The sequence below is a fragment of the Anopheles moucheti genome, chromosome X (genome assembly GCF_943734755.1).
Source record: "Anopheles moucheti chromosome X, idAnoMoucSN_F20_07, whole genome shotgun sequence".
Taxonomy (NCBI): domain Eukaryota; kingdom Metazoa; phylum Arthropoda; class Insecta; order Diptera; family Culicidae; genus Anopheles; species Anopheles moucheti.
In genome coordinates, this window is record NC_069142.1 from 3,196,440 (window position 1) to 3,214,112 (window position 17,673).

The 17,673-nt window shown below is 50.0% G+C and overlaps 1 protein-coding gene across 1 annotated transcript; it reads right to left on the reverse strand.

Moving 5' to 3' along the window:
• Nucleotides 1–3,468: 3,468 nt before the first annotated feature.
• On the reverse strand, nucleotides 3,469–16,861 carry LOC128306298 (titin). The gene is made up of 5 exons (XM_053043742.1): nucleotides 16,762–16,861; nucleotides 12,545–12,930; nucleotides 12,307–12,454; nucleotides 4,773–12,222; nucleotides 3,469–4,693 (listed from the first exon to the last, which is right to left on the reverse strand). The coding sequence occupies exons 1-5, from the start codon at nucleotides 16,859–16,861 to the stop codon at nucleotides 4,594–4,596; spliced, it is 8,184 nt and encodes a 2,727-aa protein (XP_052899702.1). The 3' UTR covers nucleotides 3,469–4,593.
• Between the last annotated feature and the right edge of the window lie 812 nt (nucleotides 16,862–17,673).

The following is a 17,673-nucleotide window of genomic DNA, read 5'->3' on the forward strand; positions in this document are numbered from 1 at the left end:
TGGTTTCATACACTGGCCTTAAGGATGCTGTAGCACATCACAAACACGATGTTGCAGCACAATCTCCCGTGTATATTCCGTGCTACAAACACACGTGCTATATCATCCCAAACACACATGACCCATCTCACCTGCAGTCGGTGTGTTGTTCCGGCACTGGTCAATACCTGGTATACGTGAAAGGAGGCAAAGGCGCAGCTCATCGCGAACAGACATGCGTTCATACGTATGACTGAACATCCATGTTAGTGGATTGCGTATGATAAATACTCGCTGCAGGACAGACAATATCGATTAAGTCCACCACCAAATGCTGGTACTTGAGTGTTTTGTTAAGTTAAGTTAAGATCGAAGAAGTAAAACTGAGTGTTGCATGGCAAATATCCCGGAAGCACAGCGAGCGAACCAATTCGATGGCAAAGTGTTCCTTGGATGCTGTAGTTGTAAATTCCACCACGTGCTGCTTCTCGAAGTTGGCGCACCTATGATTGTAGCTACATTTAGAAGAGTACAGGTGCAGTGGTAACTGGTGTTGGTGGTGATTTAGTCGGTTCCGATATTGTATTCGAAGATGGTGATGACCCTGGCGGTCCATTTGAAGAAGATGATTAGGAACGGCCCAGCGGCGGATCAAACGGTAGGCGGAGTAGGCCCCTTCTCACTGCGCTTTTCGCCTTGTCGCATTTTAAGTCCCCTCAAAGTTCCCCTTCCCTCCCTCCATTGTTTTTGAAATTAGAGGCCCCAACTATAATTCCGCCCTGGGCCTCCAAGGGGATTGATCCTCCACTGTTAGTAACGAATAATGCAAAACGAAATATCGAAAATAAGCACAAACATTTATTGTGATGAACTAGGACTAGTCCGGTTTTTTTGTTGTTGTTGTTGCGAATAGATAAAAACCAACGGAGTAACATAATGTTTAATTGCATTTCAGAACTCAATTCCCTGGTAGCTTTTACGTAAAAATTTTATTTCAGTATAAAAGGACACTTAAAAATATCCTGAATTATCTGTTTATTTTCTTTTCCATTTTTGCATCCCTTTAATCTTCGTTTCCCTTCTGCTCACTTCTCATTCCAGTTATTCTACTATGCTTGGCTGGATGTGTTTACCCGTTTTCGCTACACGTCCTTAGCCCGTCGTTAGTTCGAAAAAAGAAAACCCCCGTGTGCAAGCCTGCACCTATTTACTTTCGTTTCCGTGGTTCATAATGCGCAGTCCATATCGCATTTTCTTGAATCTGTCCTGCGTGTTTTTGGGGGGGAGGGGGTAAGTTCAATTGTTTTTTTTTTAAATCTTCTTCCCCGGGATGCGCGCCACACTGGAAGAACTTCCATCGGTTTACCAAGTAATAATAAGAATTAAAAACTATTTTCCTACTTATAGGCTACTGCCTACTATTCGCACGCTGTATTCGCGAATATGGTGTCAGCAGATGAACCCGAGCAAGATCGCCCTCGGTCGCCGGCCGCATTGTCCCCCCTCTTCCTCCTCCTTCTCCTCCTCCTCACACTGCTGGCGGCTGGAACGAGCTGTTTTCCTCTTCCTGTGGATAAGGCAGAGTCCGGCAGAAGGCAAATCCAACATTGAAACTACAGCAAATGGTATATGGCATATATACCCCTTGCCGTAATTCGACCTAATTGACTGCCAAAGGGATCTCCGCTTCATCAAGGATAACGCTGATATTTGATCGTGCGTTTTTAAAGGGCGCAAAACAGCTCGGGCGAGCGTACGCGTTGTCACTCTGGTTCAGTTCAGCACCGATGTGTGTGCCTGTCGTTACGGTCAGGAAAAGATAATGTTGGACTTTTTTGTTGTTCTGTTGCTGTTGCCTTTTTGCTTCCCTTTCCTTTCCGAAAGTGTGTGTTTTGCAAAAACAAAAAAAAAAACGAAAAAAAAATCCACCAATCTTTTACACTGTGTCTGTGTGTGTGTTTGTGTGTGTGCGCCCGTTTCAGCGGCTGATAAATGCTTCTCATTGATTCCGTATCATCCGTGTTTTCGTTCCATTTCCGATTTCGACTGGTCCATTTTGCCCCGCGGTTCGCTATTTTTGTTTGTTTGTTGTAAATTCTGATCGTGTACGTCGGGAGGATGAGGTTTTTGATATAAATATCGCTTGCTAGGGTGAGTTGCCCCGTAAAGGGTGCGTCGTTTGAGTTGCTGTACGGTCTGTATTAACGTAATAATTTATCTCACGATAGTTGCATACTGAAGGAGCAACATCGGAACTGGCTGTAAGAAGCCACTGCACGTTCTCCGGTATGTTGCCCTAAGGTAGTGCTGCCTCCACTCAAGTCATTGATAGTCAACGGGGTAAAACAGTACAGGAATGGGATTGATCGTACAAATTCGCGTCCGTTTAGTACGAGGGTTTGCTGCACGATTTTGTTGCTGTTCATGTTGTCTTTTCTTTTTCCCTGCCTATCTGCACACTGTATAGCATTTTTTGTCCCGTATTTTTGTTTTGTTTGCATATTGTTGGTTCGTTTTCACACCCTTTGTTGTTATTTTGTTTTTTTCTTTTAATCTTTTTCATTCCTCAATCTTAAGAGATATTGATGAGATATTTCCACCGATCAAAAAAAAAAAAAAAAACAGGGGAAAGATGTAAATGGTGGGTGTGTGTTGACATTAAATTTGAGGTTGCATTCGATAGTTCCGAAAGTGAAACCGCCGCGCAATGGTGGTGCAGTGTATGGGTTTGTTGTGTTTTTGTTAAAATTATGGCAAAATATACAGAGATAAAAGAGATAATCGTAATAATAATAATAATAAATTTAATGATAATATTAAAAATAGTTACAGCGCAATCGCAATCGTGTGTTTTAAACATCGGTAGCCAACACAACTAATGCACAGCTTGTTTGCTTTTGTGTGTGTGTGTGTGTGTTTTTCCTTCCTTTTTCGTCAACATAGTTGTCAGCTAAGGGTTGTCAGACGTCTGAGATTTTCGTGGTAAAACATAGCAAATGAACAAATCCAACCACTGTTGGAGGTGCGTGCAGTAGTTACTATATTCTACTAAAATGAGCTAACCGTCCCTACAGCGATAGCGATAAGAGAGAAATCTATTGTGAGACGATACAGCGGCATCAAATATCGTTTTATATTGATTCCAGGCGGAAGCTAACATAAACCACTCTCTCCGCCACGATGTTGCGTGAGGATATGTTGATGTAGTTGTCCAAAAGTCACCTTTAAACCACGCTGCTGTAGCATCTGCCAATAAGACTTTGCACACAGCAAGCTTTAAAACGTGGATTACTACCAGGGCACCGAGGGCACGTTAGAAAGGTGCGTTCGAGTTGCATCAAGAGCCGCATCACTACCTCTGGACCATTTCCTTCTGCTCAAGCGTTGCGCGGTACGGCAGAAACAAATAAACCAAAAAAAAAAAACAAACAAACAAAGTAATTAACTATCAAGGGTTCAGCATTGCCAAATGTTCAAGCGATCGTGTGTGCCTTTTCGAAATGGGAGTTTGCCACCGAAAGCAATACATCCCTACTGACCACTACCCGGTAACAGTTAGTGGTGAGTCCGAAAAGTAGGCCGACAGCCGAGGGAGTGCATATACCATCGGGTTGTCGGCACCGGTACCGATCTGGTCAACCATCGGGCGATCTGACCCTGACCACGATTATCAGGGAGCTTCGACAACTTGATGATGCAAAACTAGGGAAGGGCAGTGCAATTGTACTGCCGCCGCGCAATGTCTCGGTGGTGGAGATGCCTGGGTCTGATGGTCCGACGTTTGCACTTCTGGTAACATTCGAGCTCTTATGGGAGACTCTTGTGTGTTAATCGCCTGCAAAGCCATCGTACATGTTGGCAAGGACGACGGTTACACGTTTAGCTAATGGATGCGTTCGTCTAGGACAGTACCTCGTGCATACGGACCCTGCTCCTTGGTGAGAACGTTTACTTCTGGACAAGCGTGTCCACCAACAAACCATTCACGATCATCGATCCGTTTATAATCGATGATGCGTGCAGTCGCTTTAGCACGACATTGTTTTAAACTTGCTGTGCCTACTGCCTCTGCGACCCTGTCGAGATAAATATCGCTCGCTGGCAGCATTATTTGACATTAAACATTATTGCAACGTAAGCGGTTTTTTTTTTCAAAAGGAGAAAAAAAACTATTAAAAAAAAAGCATTCAAAAACTGAAACATTAACACCCACATCGGAAAACGGAAGCGATGGACGTACATACTGATCGCCTAAAATGTGTATGGCGCTAATACCGGTATCGGTTTGTGTCGTTCTAGTGTGTGGTATGAGCGTTTGAGTGTGTGGTTGTGTGATCGTTTTCTTCCTTTTAGCCGTGCTAAACTATCAACATCTTCGCGTCCTGCTTGCGCTGCTAGCGTACAATTGTCGTCCGTTAGTCATCCCTTTCAGTCCGTGCTTAAGCTTACTTAGGTTCTAATATCGTTCGTCCCGGTTCGCCGTTGTCGACGTCGTCGCCAAAACCTCTGCTTGTTCGTCGTGTTGCCCTACACATTCGCTTGCCGGCGACGGACGTGTAGCGACGGGCGTACCGTTTCAGCGCTAACCCGATCCCAGTGCACCGACGTATCCGCTCATCTTCTTCTGGCCGCTGCCACAGCAATCATCTGTTGCAGCATCGGCTCTGGGCTGCATGCCTTCGGTTCACACTGCATCTGGCCGTCACCGCCACACCTGTACGGTGGAACAGAGAAGTTGCGTTAGTGTTATCGATACTACGCACGTTAATGGTCGCCTCACAGGGCATACTTACGTGCATCTCATGCAAGGACCGGACGCGGACGCAACCGTTTCACCGACGTTGTACGGCTTGCCCTGGATCTGGCAGCCGCGCTTCTGCACATGGCCCTTGTACGCGTGCGACAGGAAGTGTGGCGGCAGCGTGGTCGTGGTGGTGGTCGTGCTGGTCGTCACGTTCAGTACGGTTGCCATCGACACCGGGCACTCGTACCGCGGACAGCAGAACCCGGCGATCGGTTCCTCGTTGCAGCCGCTGATTGGCGGTGGGCAAGACTGTTGCAGGCAGATAATATCACTGCGGAAGCAGAAGCAGAAATCGCACGGATCGTCGCGTGGTATCTGTTGGGCGGACACGTACAGTTTGCCACCGTAGCGGCAGGTACCGGGCCCGAACGCGGCCGGATCTTCCTCCTCGCCGTAGTCATCCTCGTACGAGGACGGTGGATAGTGCGGCGGCATGTGCCCGTAACCGGTGTCGTAATGCTGACCGGGCGCACCGTACGACGGTCCGACAGTTTCCGGCTGCTGCGTGGGTTTCGCCGGTGCGCTGCCATCATCGTGCAGTCCCGGCAGCTCCGCCGGTTCCTGTACCTTCTGCTGGTCGTCCTCTTCGTCGTCGGTGAAGGTCGGCTTTACGGCCGCCTGCTGTTCGTCACTGTCATCGCCTACCGGCTGCGGTTTCTGCGCGAGCTCTTCGTCCTGCACCGGTGCGGACGGCTTCTCGTCCAGCCTGTCGTCGAGCTTATCGTCCTGGGCGGGCACTGGGGCAACCGTCGATTGTGACAGATCTTCCTGAGCGGGGGTGGTGGTCGATACCTCACGTACCGGCTCCGCTGTTTTGGAATCCGTCGGCAGAGCGGTGGTTACGGCCGGGGCCACCGTTGTGTCCGAGACTTCATCGTGCGAAACGTCCGGTGCAGCAGTCTGCTTCTGTTGTCCAGCGTCCTCCTCCTTATCCAGCGCAGTGGTGCCAGTTGTTTGACTAGCTTCCTCCGCTGGCTGTGTGATGCCGGCGGTGGTACTGCTGTGCGATGCAGGGGCTTCCGTTGATACCGGTTCGTCTTCTTGTCGCACAGTGGTTTGCTGTTCGGTCACCTGCGAGTCCGACACTGGCGGCAGCGTAGTGTGTACGACTACCTTGGAAGTAACCGTCTCCGTGGTGACATCCTTCGTCGGTGCACTGGTCACATCCGCCAACGTGGTCGCTTTCACCGGGGTCGATGTCGTAGTGAGCGCGACCGGTGTGTCTTCCTCCTCCGATGAATCGTCATCCGCGTGCAGATCGTCCGTTTGTGGCAGTTCCACGTCGTCCTGTTCTTCCTCTGAGGTAGTTGCAGCCTCCGCCGGTTCATGGGCAGTCGGCTTGTCCGTGGTCGCCACAGGCGCTGGTACTTTCTCATCGCTTTCGGGTACATGTGCATCGATCGGACGGGTTCCATCACCAGCTTCATCCAGCTCTGGTAACTGCGGTACAGATGCAACCGTAGTTGACGTCACACTTTCCTCATCACGGATCGGCTTCGGTCTTACGGTCGTTAACTGGCCATCATCATCCCCTTCATCATCGTCGTCGTTGACGGACGCACTGGTGGTCACTGGAACACCCGCTGCAACGTCCTTGTCATGCGAGTCTGCGTCCGGTTTGCCCAACTCATCGTGCGTTGTTTCATCCGTCGGCACGCTCTCATCCGATTCTGTCACTGCAGGTTGCTTATCATGCGCTACACTCGATTGTTCGGGCGTGGCGAACGTCGTCGAGTGTGCCATCTCCTCCCGATCGTCATCAAGCTCTGGCTCCGAAAGCGGCTGTTCCTGGTGCGGGTCGCCAGCATTAAAGTCGAACTCTGTGGCACGAACCGTAGTGACTTGGACCGCTTGCTCGGTGGGTACGCCCATCTTTTCACCTTCCGTACTCAAAGCTTCGGGAAGTTTACCGTCGTCCAGCGGCAACGCGGTAGTCGCCTGTTGGTCCTTCTCCTCCGCAGCTTGCAGTGTGGTCGGGCTGGCAATCGTCTGCTGTTCTGGCTCGAAATCTACGTCATCTTCGACTGGGGCGCCATGCTCCGGCTTGGTGGTAACGTCCGACTCCGGTTGCTGTTTCTCATCTTGATTCACGTGCGGGCCCAAGGTCGTGTGGGACGCTGCATCCTGATTGTCGTCGTCAAGCTTTTGGTCTTCTTCCGAATCTTTCTGAGCGGCTTCGGTAACGGCACTGCTGTCATCATCATCGTTAGTATCTGCGGCAGAGATCCGTTCCGTTGGTGAGATCAGTTCTTCCGACGTGTCATCTGCTGCCTGAGCCACCGGTACTTTAGTAGCGGTTTCCTTTTGCTGCTCCGTATCGTCTTGCTCCTCACCATCGTCTTCGCTACTGCTGTGCGCATCGTCACTGTCGACAGCGCTGAAGTCTGGCTTGTGCGTATGTTCATCCTCCGCCTCACTATCCTGCACCGGTGCAAGTGTGGTAGACTGTTCCTTCACTACTGAAGACACCGTCTGCTTAACGTCCGAATCTGCCACCGTTGTGGGTTGCACTTCATCGTAGGCAACCGCACCTTTCGTTGTGGTTTCCTCATCTTGCGATTCTTCTTGATCATCAGACTGCGACACCTGGTCTTTCTCCGTAACGCTTTCATCCTGGCCGACGGGCTTCACAGACACTCGTGGTGTGGTGACTGCTGGCACATCCTCTTCAATGTCGTTCAGATGGGGCTGTGCACTGTCCTCGTCCTCTTCCGATTGTACATCCTCCTGCAGCGGAATTGATGCAGTAGTCTGCCTGTCCTGCACTTGCTCATCGTGGCCAACAGTGGATGACACAGTGGTAACGCTCTGCTCCTCATCCTGTGCACTGTCCGCCGTCGTCGCACGGACCGTCGTTGGCTGTACGCTTTCCGCATCTGGTAGTGCATCAGCTGCATGCTCATCTTCCACATCATCCTGGTCCTGCACGACTGCTGGTTTTGCGTCAAATGCGTCACTTGGACGTGCTGTCGTGGTTGCCTGTTCTTCCTCATCACCAGCCTTTTCGTGCGTCTCCGTTGGTGCATCATACTTGTCTGTGACAGCCTGAGGCTCGGTGTACTGTTTATGTGCTTCAGTTGTCAGTTCCGGTGTGTGTTTGGTCGGTGCGACCGTTTGCTGTTCATTTTCTTCAATTTCATCGTACATAGGTGGCTGTTCTGGCTTTTTAACCGGTGTAGCGACCTGTTGCACATCCGTCTCGATTTCGTTACTCTCCTGTGCGTCACTGTGCGCTACCTGTTCGCGATCTTGCTCTGGCTTCAGTGGTACAACGGTGGTCGGGGTCATTGTTACATGCTCACCACGTACGGTGGTACCCGCTTCAATATCGTCCTGTTCCTTAATTTGATCGACCGGCTCGAGAGGTTCCGTTTCCTGGGGAACTTCCACCGGCAATGGCACAGCCACGTGCTGTTCCGAGTCGTCCACAGACGGCTTGTAGATGGGCTCTTCCGACTCGTCGTCGTCCTCTTGCGGGAAATGGAATCCACCATCCTGTACCGGGCTGATCAGATTGTCATCGTCTGATTCTTCCTTATCCACTGGCTGAGGTTTCACTGCATCCTGGGGTTTAACCGTGTCCGCTGTCGGAATCTTTTCATCTAGCGTCGGTTTTACGATCGGTTGCTCTTCATCGTCGTCCACGCGGAAGATAAGTGAACCATCTGTGGCAGTTGGTACGGTTGTCGCCTTTTGCGTAACAGACACCACCGTCGTGTGGCGATCATCCTCATCCTCTGCATCCACTTCGTTCCGAACAGTTACCGCACCGGGGACATCCGATTCCTTCTCGCCAACAACAGCCCGGGTGGTGGTCACTGCTGGTTCTTCGTCTAAAACAGTGGTCAGCTTCTGTCCTGCCTCCGGTTCCTGCACGTATTGTGTCGTTTGTTCGGACTCTATCACCGGCTTGGAGGTGATTGGCGCAACTGGCTTCAGTACTTCATCATCGTGGGGCAGCTCAGTGTCTTCCTTTTGCTTTTCGCCTGCGGCAGGCTCTTCGTCCTCGAGCTCATTATCGAGCAGCGCTGTTGGCGTTGTTGATGCTGCCTGTACGCGTTCTTCGTCTTGTTCCGTGCCGATGGTTGGAGCACTCGTCGAATCGTCCGCTTTATGTTGTGTTTCGGTTGGTGTCACCTGTTCCGCATCCGATTCCACGGCTCGCGTTGTCGTTGTGTCTGCAGCCGGACTGTCTTCGTCGTCCGCAGCTGCTGGTGGGCTGTCATCGTCTTCAACGGGGCTGGAAACATCATCACTCTCTACATCGTTGATATGCTGTCCGGCTGGTTCGTGTTCCGTTGTGGCTTCTACCGTTGGCTCTACAGACCGAACGGTCGTTTGTACTGGCCGTTCACGCTCATCATCCCGGTCGACCTCCTCTGCTAGCGTTGGGCTAGACGTTGTCGAATCGTGTTCCCGCTTTGTATCCTCAGCTTCATCATCTTCATCTTCGGCGTCAGTGTCGTGAATTACATCTTGTACCAGCTCCTTGTCCTCTTCCTCTTCGTCAGCGGCAGGAGAAGTCACACGTTGCTCATTGTCTGTTGCCGCACCGGTAGTAGTAACCTCAACCTGCGATACCGCAGTGCTGCTTTCGTCTCTTTCGTTGAGCGGCACAGCTGTGGTTTCACGTTCCACTGCGAATGGTTTACCCGTTGTTGGTTGCGATTCTTCATCCTGCTCGCGTATTGCTTCTGTCTCATCCTGCTCGGCTTCGGGCCCGCGTTCCGCAACAGTACCGAACGTGGTGGACTCTTCCTTCTCTTCGGAGCTGTCCGCGCTGTCAGCTGCTGGCGTTGCAGCGGTTGGCAGCTTTTGAGTTGCCGGCTCGGTCGAGTGTTTCGTAACGCTCTCGGCCGCGTCGGTGACTACTGCGGGTACGTTTGTTGGTGCGACCGTGCTGAGGATGATTACGTCCTCGTAGTTTGCCGTCGTTGGACGATTGCCGGCGAAAAAGTCAAACTGCATCTCTTGTGCAGGTTTCTGCGGTCGCAACGGGTTAAACGACTCATCATCCACATCGAACCCGGCGCTATCACTTTCCGCTTCCGATGGCTGACTGGACTCATCGTCCTCCTCGTTGGTGGACGTGGACTGCGAATCGGACGCAGGTGCTTTTGTCGATGATTCGGACGAGTCAGCGCTTACGTCAGCCGACACTTGCTCTTCGTCGCTGTCCGCGTCGCTTTCCGTCGAAGCTTCGGTCGATTCTACCGATACAGAGCTGGCCGTGGAGGTCGCTTCCTGCGGGCATACGTAGGTCGGACAACACTCGCCGGACAGGGTCGATTTTGGCGTGCAGGCATCGCTCGGTGCCGCCTTGCAACGTACCATCTCGCAGTGCACGATACTGTTCGAGCAGTGGCATGCCACCTGACATTTGCCGCTCGGTGGTACGCTAGCACCGTTCTCGTACGTGACGCCGTCTATCAGACAATCGCCCTCGCCTGGAATCGACTCCGGGAACAGCTTGTCGGGGCTGGCCACATGCTGGTCATCTTCCTGCTTTTCATCTACCGGCGTGGCGTGTGTGTGCACCTCGTCTTGACCCGGTGCGACATGGTCCTGCTCTTCGCCACTCTGCTCATCTTCCCCGGCGTGTTGGTCGTGCTCCACTTCCTGTTCCTTATCATGCTCCAGCTCATTGTCTTCGTCCGCCGGCACGTCCACCTTCTGTTCGTCCGTCTGGAGCGGTATGATTGTGTTCATTTCCACAGGCTCTTCCATATCTGCGCCCGGCTGTACATGGGTCTGCTCCGGTTCATCGTCCTCTTTACGATCACCGAAGGTAGGCGCATGCTCGGTCGTCATCGAGTCGGACAGTACGTGCGAATCCGCCTCCAAGGGCATGTTCGGCAGGATCTCATCCTTAGGTGGTTCCGGTGTCTGTTCCGTCGGAGACGTTTCATCCGACGCGGTCGGAATTGGCGGTAGCTCGGTCACAACGACTGCCGGTGGTAGCTCCACGAAGTCTTGCTCATGCACCTGCGGTTGATCGTCGGCCTTTTGGGCGGCCTCCTTCTTTTCGGTGCTCACCTCCGGTTTGTCCTGCTCTGGTAGGGCAGACTCGTTCGTGTCTGCGTCTGGCGCACCTGCTATTTCATCCTGCTCCGGCAGCGCTGTCGTTGTGCGCGATTCTTCACCTGCTTCCGGCTTATCCTGTTCAACGGGCGTCTGCGGTTCGTCATCTTCATCCGACGTCGCAGCATCATCGCGGTCTGGTTGTACCGCACTTGTCTCGGTTGCGTCGTCATGATGTTCGTGTATTTCATTCTCCTTTTCGTCCGCGTTCGCCAGTGGTATGAACAGTGGTGGAAGCGCTGTCGTTACCGCCGCTTCCGACATGTCTTCGTCGTTCCGCGTTGTCGTCGGTTCGTTGGATGATGGAATCTCGTCAGCGGAAGGTTTTGTCGTGCTCGTGGCCTCTTCATCGGCATCCTGCTCAGATGGTGCTTGATCAGCGTCTGGTTCCGGTGCATCCCGTGTGGGGGCAACGGTCGTTCCGGCAGTGTCGCTTGGCACCTCGGCATCATCGTGCGTCACCGTGGACGTTTCGTCTTGTACTGCCGCATCCGCATTCGATGGTGCGTCCGGTCGTACTGTTGTCACTGCGGCAGCAGCAGCAGCATCATCAAAGTTCACCACGGTTGTTGTTTCCTGTGATTGACTTTCTTCCTTCTCGTGCGATGCTTCGTGTCCGGGGATGTGATCACTTTCGATGGCTGGCTTCCCGCTCACGGAGGGTTGGGGCGTCGTTTGCCGCTGCTCATCGTCGACCTTGAACGGCACCTGCTCATCGCTGTCCTCCTCCTCATGACTGTCGTCTGTCTGCGGGTCCTCGAATTGCGGTGCGACATGCTCCTGCACCTGTTGGTCGTCGTCGTCATCGTCCTCCACCTCCTTCTCTGCCGGCACTACATCCTGCACCTTCTGCTCGTTGGTTGCCACGGTTGTGGTGCTTTCCACGCTAGCCTGGGTGGTCTGCGTTGGTACCGATTCCTGCTCCGCCTTCGTCGACTGCTTATCGTCGTATTGCTGCTGATCTTCCTCCTGCTCCTCCTGTGCATCGTCATCGGCAAGCGCGGCAGTGGTTGGTACGGTGGTCGTCATCATGGCGGCCGCCGCACTACCATCGCAGATGTACTTGTCCGGACAGCACTGGCCCACGGCCGGTGGCAGCGCGGTACAGTTCTTGCCCTCATTCTCCAGCGGAGTTCCGCACTCCTGCACCGCGCACACGATGTCTCCCCGCATGCAGTAACAGTGCTCACACGGCTTGTCCGTCATGATCAGTGCGCCGTCCGCGTACGTTTCGCCGTTGTGCACGCAATCGGTGGACACCGAGGGCGATACCGTGGTGGTGAGGATGAAACCTGGTGTTGGGCGCACCGTAGTGGTGCTTTCGTCTTCCAGCATCGGGGTCGAATCCTTATCGTGATCTGTAAAGGGGACGGCAACGCGGTATTAGAAATTGAGCGGTACTGGTCACCTCCCAGCTTCACGTTTGCGTTGCGATAGCTTACCACAATCGTATTTCACTGGACAGCAGACACCCTTGTTGTAAATCGGTTGGCAACCGTCGATGTGCAGTGTACACTCCTGCATCACACAGGTCGTCATGTTGCGAATGCAGTAGCACAGCTCACAAGGTTTTTGTGGATTTGATGGCACCTGCAGATGAGGAGGGGGGTGGGATTATAGAAAAGTCGCAAGATTCTTACAAGACTATGGTACGGTACGGTGCTTAGTGCCATCACTTACTTGAGCTCCTTCCGGGTAGAAGCGTCCATGGATCGAGCAACCGTACTGGTCGGGCGCACCGACCTCGCTCGATGAGGTCGCACCGAGGGCGTTCGATGGATTGGCCGTCGTCTGATGGTCGAGCAGTTGTACCTCCACCTCCGGACAGGTGATGACCGGACAGCACTGGTCTTCCCGCTTCTCAATCGTGCAGTCCTGCCCGATCGCCTTCGTGAACGGGCAGACGCGCAGATAGCACATCAGCATGCGATCGTGACACGTGCAGTTCAAACACGGTTCGTTCGTCATGATGCGATCGCCCTCGCCGTAGTGATTGTAGTTGTAGTAGCATCCAGTCGATTCGCCGTAGTTTTCCAGTTCTGTCTGATCACTTTCATACATCGGGGCTGTGTGTGTGTGTGTGTGTGAAGAAGTGGTAATGGTTTATTTATTTTTGTAGATTTAAGCCGCTTTCACTACTTTCTCACGAAAATATTTTGACTTGCGTATATACTGTTGATGTTCTGTTTTAATAAATCTGTCTTCACTAAGTTCGTCACTGAATCGCCACGGCAAAATAGAGATCAGGAAGTGGGAATGATCGTTGTTTTCACACCGTCCACTATTCACAACTCGGGAAAACAATAGAAGGAACGAGCTGTATCATAAACTTCAAGATATTGAGCGTCAGCGCTGTAAACTAAGCGATGCATTAGCTTAGAAACGTGTCCTCCGAAGAGAAGCAACTTTGACAACAAACAAACAGATCTAGTGCACATGACACAGTACCGTCAATCTCACGCTAAAGACGACGGAGATAACCTCTGAATTATATGCCACGGTTTATGTTTGACCTGCAGAGGGCCCAGTAGCCTTGCAGGTGGGTTGTTGAATTAAAAGATCTTTTATTTCGCTCGCTCTCTCTCTCTCTGAAGCCACTCTGAACCGTTGAATGTGCCATTATATTGTCACTGCCATTGCGGCTGTTTGCTATGGATACCACACAATGCATCGCTTTTCCGCTGTTGAGTCCAGTTAAAAAGACATGCCTTGAGAGACGTACAGTTTCACGCAGATTCGTTACCCTGCCGGAAGTCAGCAGAAGGTGAATGCTTGCGGCTAAATATTGCCGCTACACCATACAATTGTAACCAATAATGGGAATCTTATACTAGCACCTTCGACCGTACGTATTTGCTCATTTAGGAGTGGCTCTCTTGCTTTATATATATATAACTGTGTATATACATTAAGATAGTTTAACGAGATCACCATGTTCGCAATCAATCAAGCATTTGAGCGACTATATTTAGTGCATGGTTTGGTGGCGATCAGATAGGCCCATATGGGTGCCCCCGAACAATCAAGGATTTGCCTTCCGGAATAGTTCAAGGGAAAACTCTCCCTTATTATTTCCGATACCCGACCTTCGCTGACCCTTGTGTGCGATTGCTGATGACAGATAGGTAGTGTACGTGATATCTTTGTTCCGAAATCGGATTGACGGTTGTTTATACACTTTCTTCCCCTGATTTCTGCAACAACAACAAAAAAAAAGGTTGTGTGCACAACAACAGGAAAGCATACCACACCAGGCAACCGCAACATTCCATAAATATTAATACACAATCATGTTATGTGGCCCGACCGTGCGCCGCACACGCAAAAGCACGCTCCCTTTTGTTATTTTGCACGTTCGCTTCCATCCGTTCGCTGGCATCATATTAAGGGTGGCTAAGAAGTGTTGTGTGCCTTGTCAACTGTCAAGTGATTGCGGAGATCCCGGGATGGGTGATGGGCTTGATAAGGTTTTGTAGCACAGCAACACCCCAAACCAAACATCAGTTCGCCGTAGCAGCGTATTTATTTGATAACTTTTCGTAACGACAATTAGAAGTTTGCGAGAGATGCTCTTCTTTCTGAAAGAGTTCCACATGTTGGAGTTCATAGAAGTTATGATTTATATTGCCAGTCTCTCAACAGTTGGTCAATGTGGCATCAACGAACATTTTATGGCAGTATATCACGAAAGTTCTGGGCATTCGCGCACATCTAACATATGGCCTCAGCAAGCACCCTCACACGATAAATGTCACCTTCGTCCGCACACCCTACAGCAGCATGCATAAGGAAGCCGGTCTGTTCCGAATTGAAAATCTGTAATCCCCGAAGATTTGGACGACATGATTTATTTCGCTAATTAACCTGCATATCCTTTCTGCCTTCATGCACATCTGTCGCATAATTTGATCTGTGCAATCGGATGGAAATCGATGTTCTACTCGACTAAAAATACCAGACATTCACAAAGTTGAAGTTGATTTTTCTACAACTTTAGACTTATCTCTTTCAATTTTTTTAGGTGTCGCATAGTTATGTTACGCACTGTATAAGAGAGATTTTATCAAGTTAATTGCATTCACATACTTAGCTACTTCATAAAGCTGCCATTCATCTTTCAGGGCAAACGAGAATATCTTGGCGAATTAGAAGACTTATAGAGATAAAAGTGTACAATTCTAGTACACGAGATATAATGTTCCGGTTATGAACAATATGGCATTTTACCAGAAAACAGCTATAAGAACGAGAAGGGCCACTTCCTCATACGTGAGCAAGAACTTTCACCGTGTGCCCCACTGGGAGAACCTTATTTCGCCTGCTGATGATGAGCTAATCTATATGTACGTTTATGTGAAATTTTACACTAGCGTAGGGGGCGTAGATTCATTAAGAAATCAGGAAAACGGGAGAGACCTTGCTAAGAAAGCGGATTCAGCGGGTGGCGTATTAGAATTGGGTGTTGCTGCATTAGGGGAGGCGAAGTGACAAATCCCATGACCGTGAAGACAACAACCGACACGCGCCAACACGGTGGTGGGGGTTCACCCTATTGGATGACGCTTATTTAGCACCTTTCGGAACGTTCCCGAGCTGGTTGCATATCGCCCACACGCAAACACCGTGTGGCGTGTCGAGATGAGAGTTTTGGATAATTATAATTGACTTGCGAGATGTTTGATTATCAACCGGCAAGATAGAGAGAGAGTGAGTGAGTGAGTTACTTGACCGGCCCGGGGTACATTATTTGGGGACCCATTTAACATTTTGGCCGATTTTATCGTATTGACACGTGGTGCGGCACCATTGTCTGGGTTTATAATTGAGTCGGATCTAGCAAATCCCATTTCCATCCGCCGGCAGCCGACTCGGGGGGGAGGAGAAACAAATTACACAACCGGTGGTCGGTGATGCTGCGGTGACTACATGTCACATTCTTGCTGTTTCACCCCGATTCTTCCTGCGTTGTTTGCGGTGACCTGGTCCGGTGACTGGTGTGGGTACCGTTATGAAAATATTCGATTCCGCCTCAAACAGCCCATCTACTCGCATCTTCGTTTGCAGCCTGATTGTCATAGCCTGGCTCATTACGGTTGGCAAACACACGAACCGTGGAAAGGGTGGAGTAGCAATCAAGCGAAGGAAGAGGGAGAAACAACACTCGTCCAAAGCAGCTGGGAAGAGCCCGGCTAGCGATAAGCTTCGTGCGTTTCCCGTTTTGCGTGCACACGGTGTCTACACCTTGGGCCCCGTCCGAGTCAGCAAATCAGGAAGAAAGCAGTACGGACCAGAAATTGAACAACTTGTCTAAGCTAATTGCACACACGACCTCAAGGGGGCGGCTGACCAAAACTAATGCACGATTCGATGGGGATTACACTGATGGGTAAGAACCTAAAAACCAAAAACAAAAGAAAACAGGGAAACACAAGTGACGAGGCGACACATTCATTATTCCTAGCGTCATTTGTCATCGAATGCTGGGTAAGCGAATTTTTTGTTGTTGTTCTGTTTGTGTATAAGTGCGTAGATTGTTGGAAGGATCTGCCGCGAAACGCACACGGCACACACAATTTCAGTCGGCAAAAGCAAACAATCTTCTCAATAAGATTGCGCTTGCCAAAGTCAGTAATCAAAACGATTTGTTTAGTGCTTGATATGTGATTCGTAGCGAAATATCCTTAGTCACCGTAAGGCTTTTTGTTCCCTTTTCGCTGTTTGTTTGTCTGCTCCATGTTCAGGGCCACAGTAGGTAGGGGAGAAAAAAAGCGATTTGTGGCGTATTTTTTTTTGTCCACTACTGTTGTGCTTATACGAGTTCTGGCATGAGTACATCTGTTTTTTTTCCCCTAACTATACTAACAGGAAGTTGAAGAATCACACAAGTTGTTACTCACCGCTGTTAGACGCTGGTACCAGAATTAGTGCTATCGCTATTATTAAATATACCATCGTGTGGTGGTCGAGCCCAAACAGGCCCGAACTCCTGATAATCATCCTGAGCGTTGAACTGTGATTTTTGCTTGTCTGCGTGTAAGATGATTGCTGGTATCTAGTTGAAAAATGGAAGAAAAAATGAACAACAGTAAACAGTTAGTAGTGGTAGACAGTGGTGGATTTACACTTGTGGTAGACAGTGGTGGATTTACACTTGTGGAGGGTCTGTAAATTCATTAGTTATTAGTTATTGCCTATTTTTTACCAAAGGATTCGTCGTGAAAAGATGATGATCGCTTGCATTCCCTGCTAAGAATCGACATCTTCTGATCGGTTTATTGAGATATTTTCAAACCGCTGCCAAACAATACCTGGCCTAAATGAAATACCTGCCGAATGTACCTTTCGAGAACTTAAATATATTAAAACTTAAAAGAGCTAATGTCATGTTTGATAACAATGCATTACAATTGCGGGAATCTCATTAGGTATTATGGGTTTTTCGTATTTATTAATCAAATCAATTATCAAAGCAAATCCAAAATTATTCTTTACTTGTTTATAAAAACGTCAAACATCTCTGTCTCTGTGGCAAACTGTTTCTTTGTCTCTTGTGAGCTTGGGGCCCATTACGAACCTCACCGCCACTTAGTCCGTTAAACCCGCCACTGGGTGGAACATGTTATATATTACTTTTATTTTAGAATTTAACTCGATTATTAGGTCGACAAACGCATGAGACAAGCGCACTAAAGCGAGTTTTGTTTTCGCCTCCCTTTTCAGGAAAACACGGTTTTGCAATGTGACGATCGTCAGCACGGTCGCGCGACCGTGAGAGTGAAAAAGTGGCACACCCGCTTATTTCCGAATAA

What these genes read in the sequence shown, in the direction of transcription:
- LOC128306298 (XM_053043742.1), bottom strand. Translation starts at nt 16,861, where the DNA reads ATGATTATCAGGAGTTCGGGCCTGTTTGGGCTCGACCACCACACGATG. An exon ending in TCCAGTGAAATACGATTGTG is followed by an intron (nt 12,223 to 12,306) that starts GTAAGCTATCGC and finishes TCCCCTTTACAG; the next exon opens with ATCACGATAAGGATTCGACC. An exon ending in GGTCCTTGCATGAGATGCAC is followed by an intron (nt 4,694 to 4,772) that starts GTAAGTATGCCC and finishes TCCACCGTACAG; the next exon opens with GTGTGGCGGTGACGGCCAGA.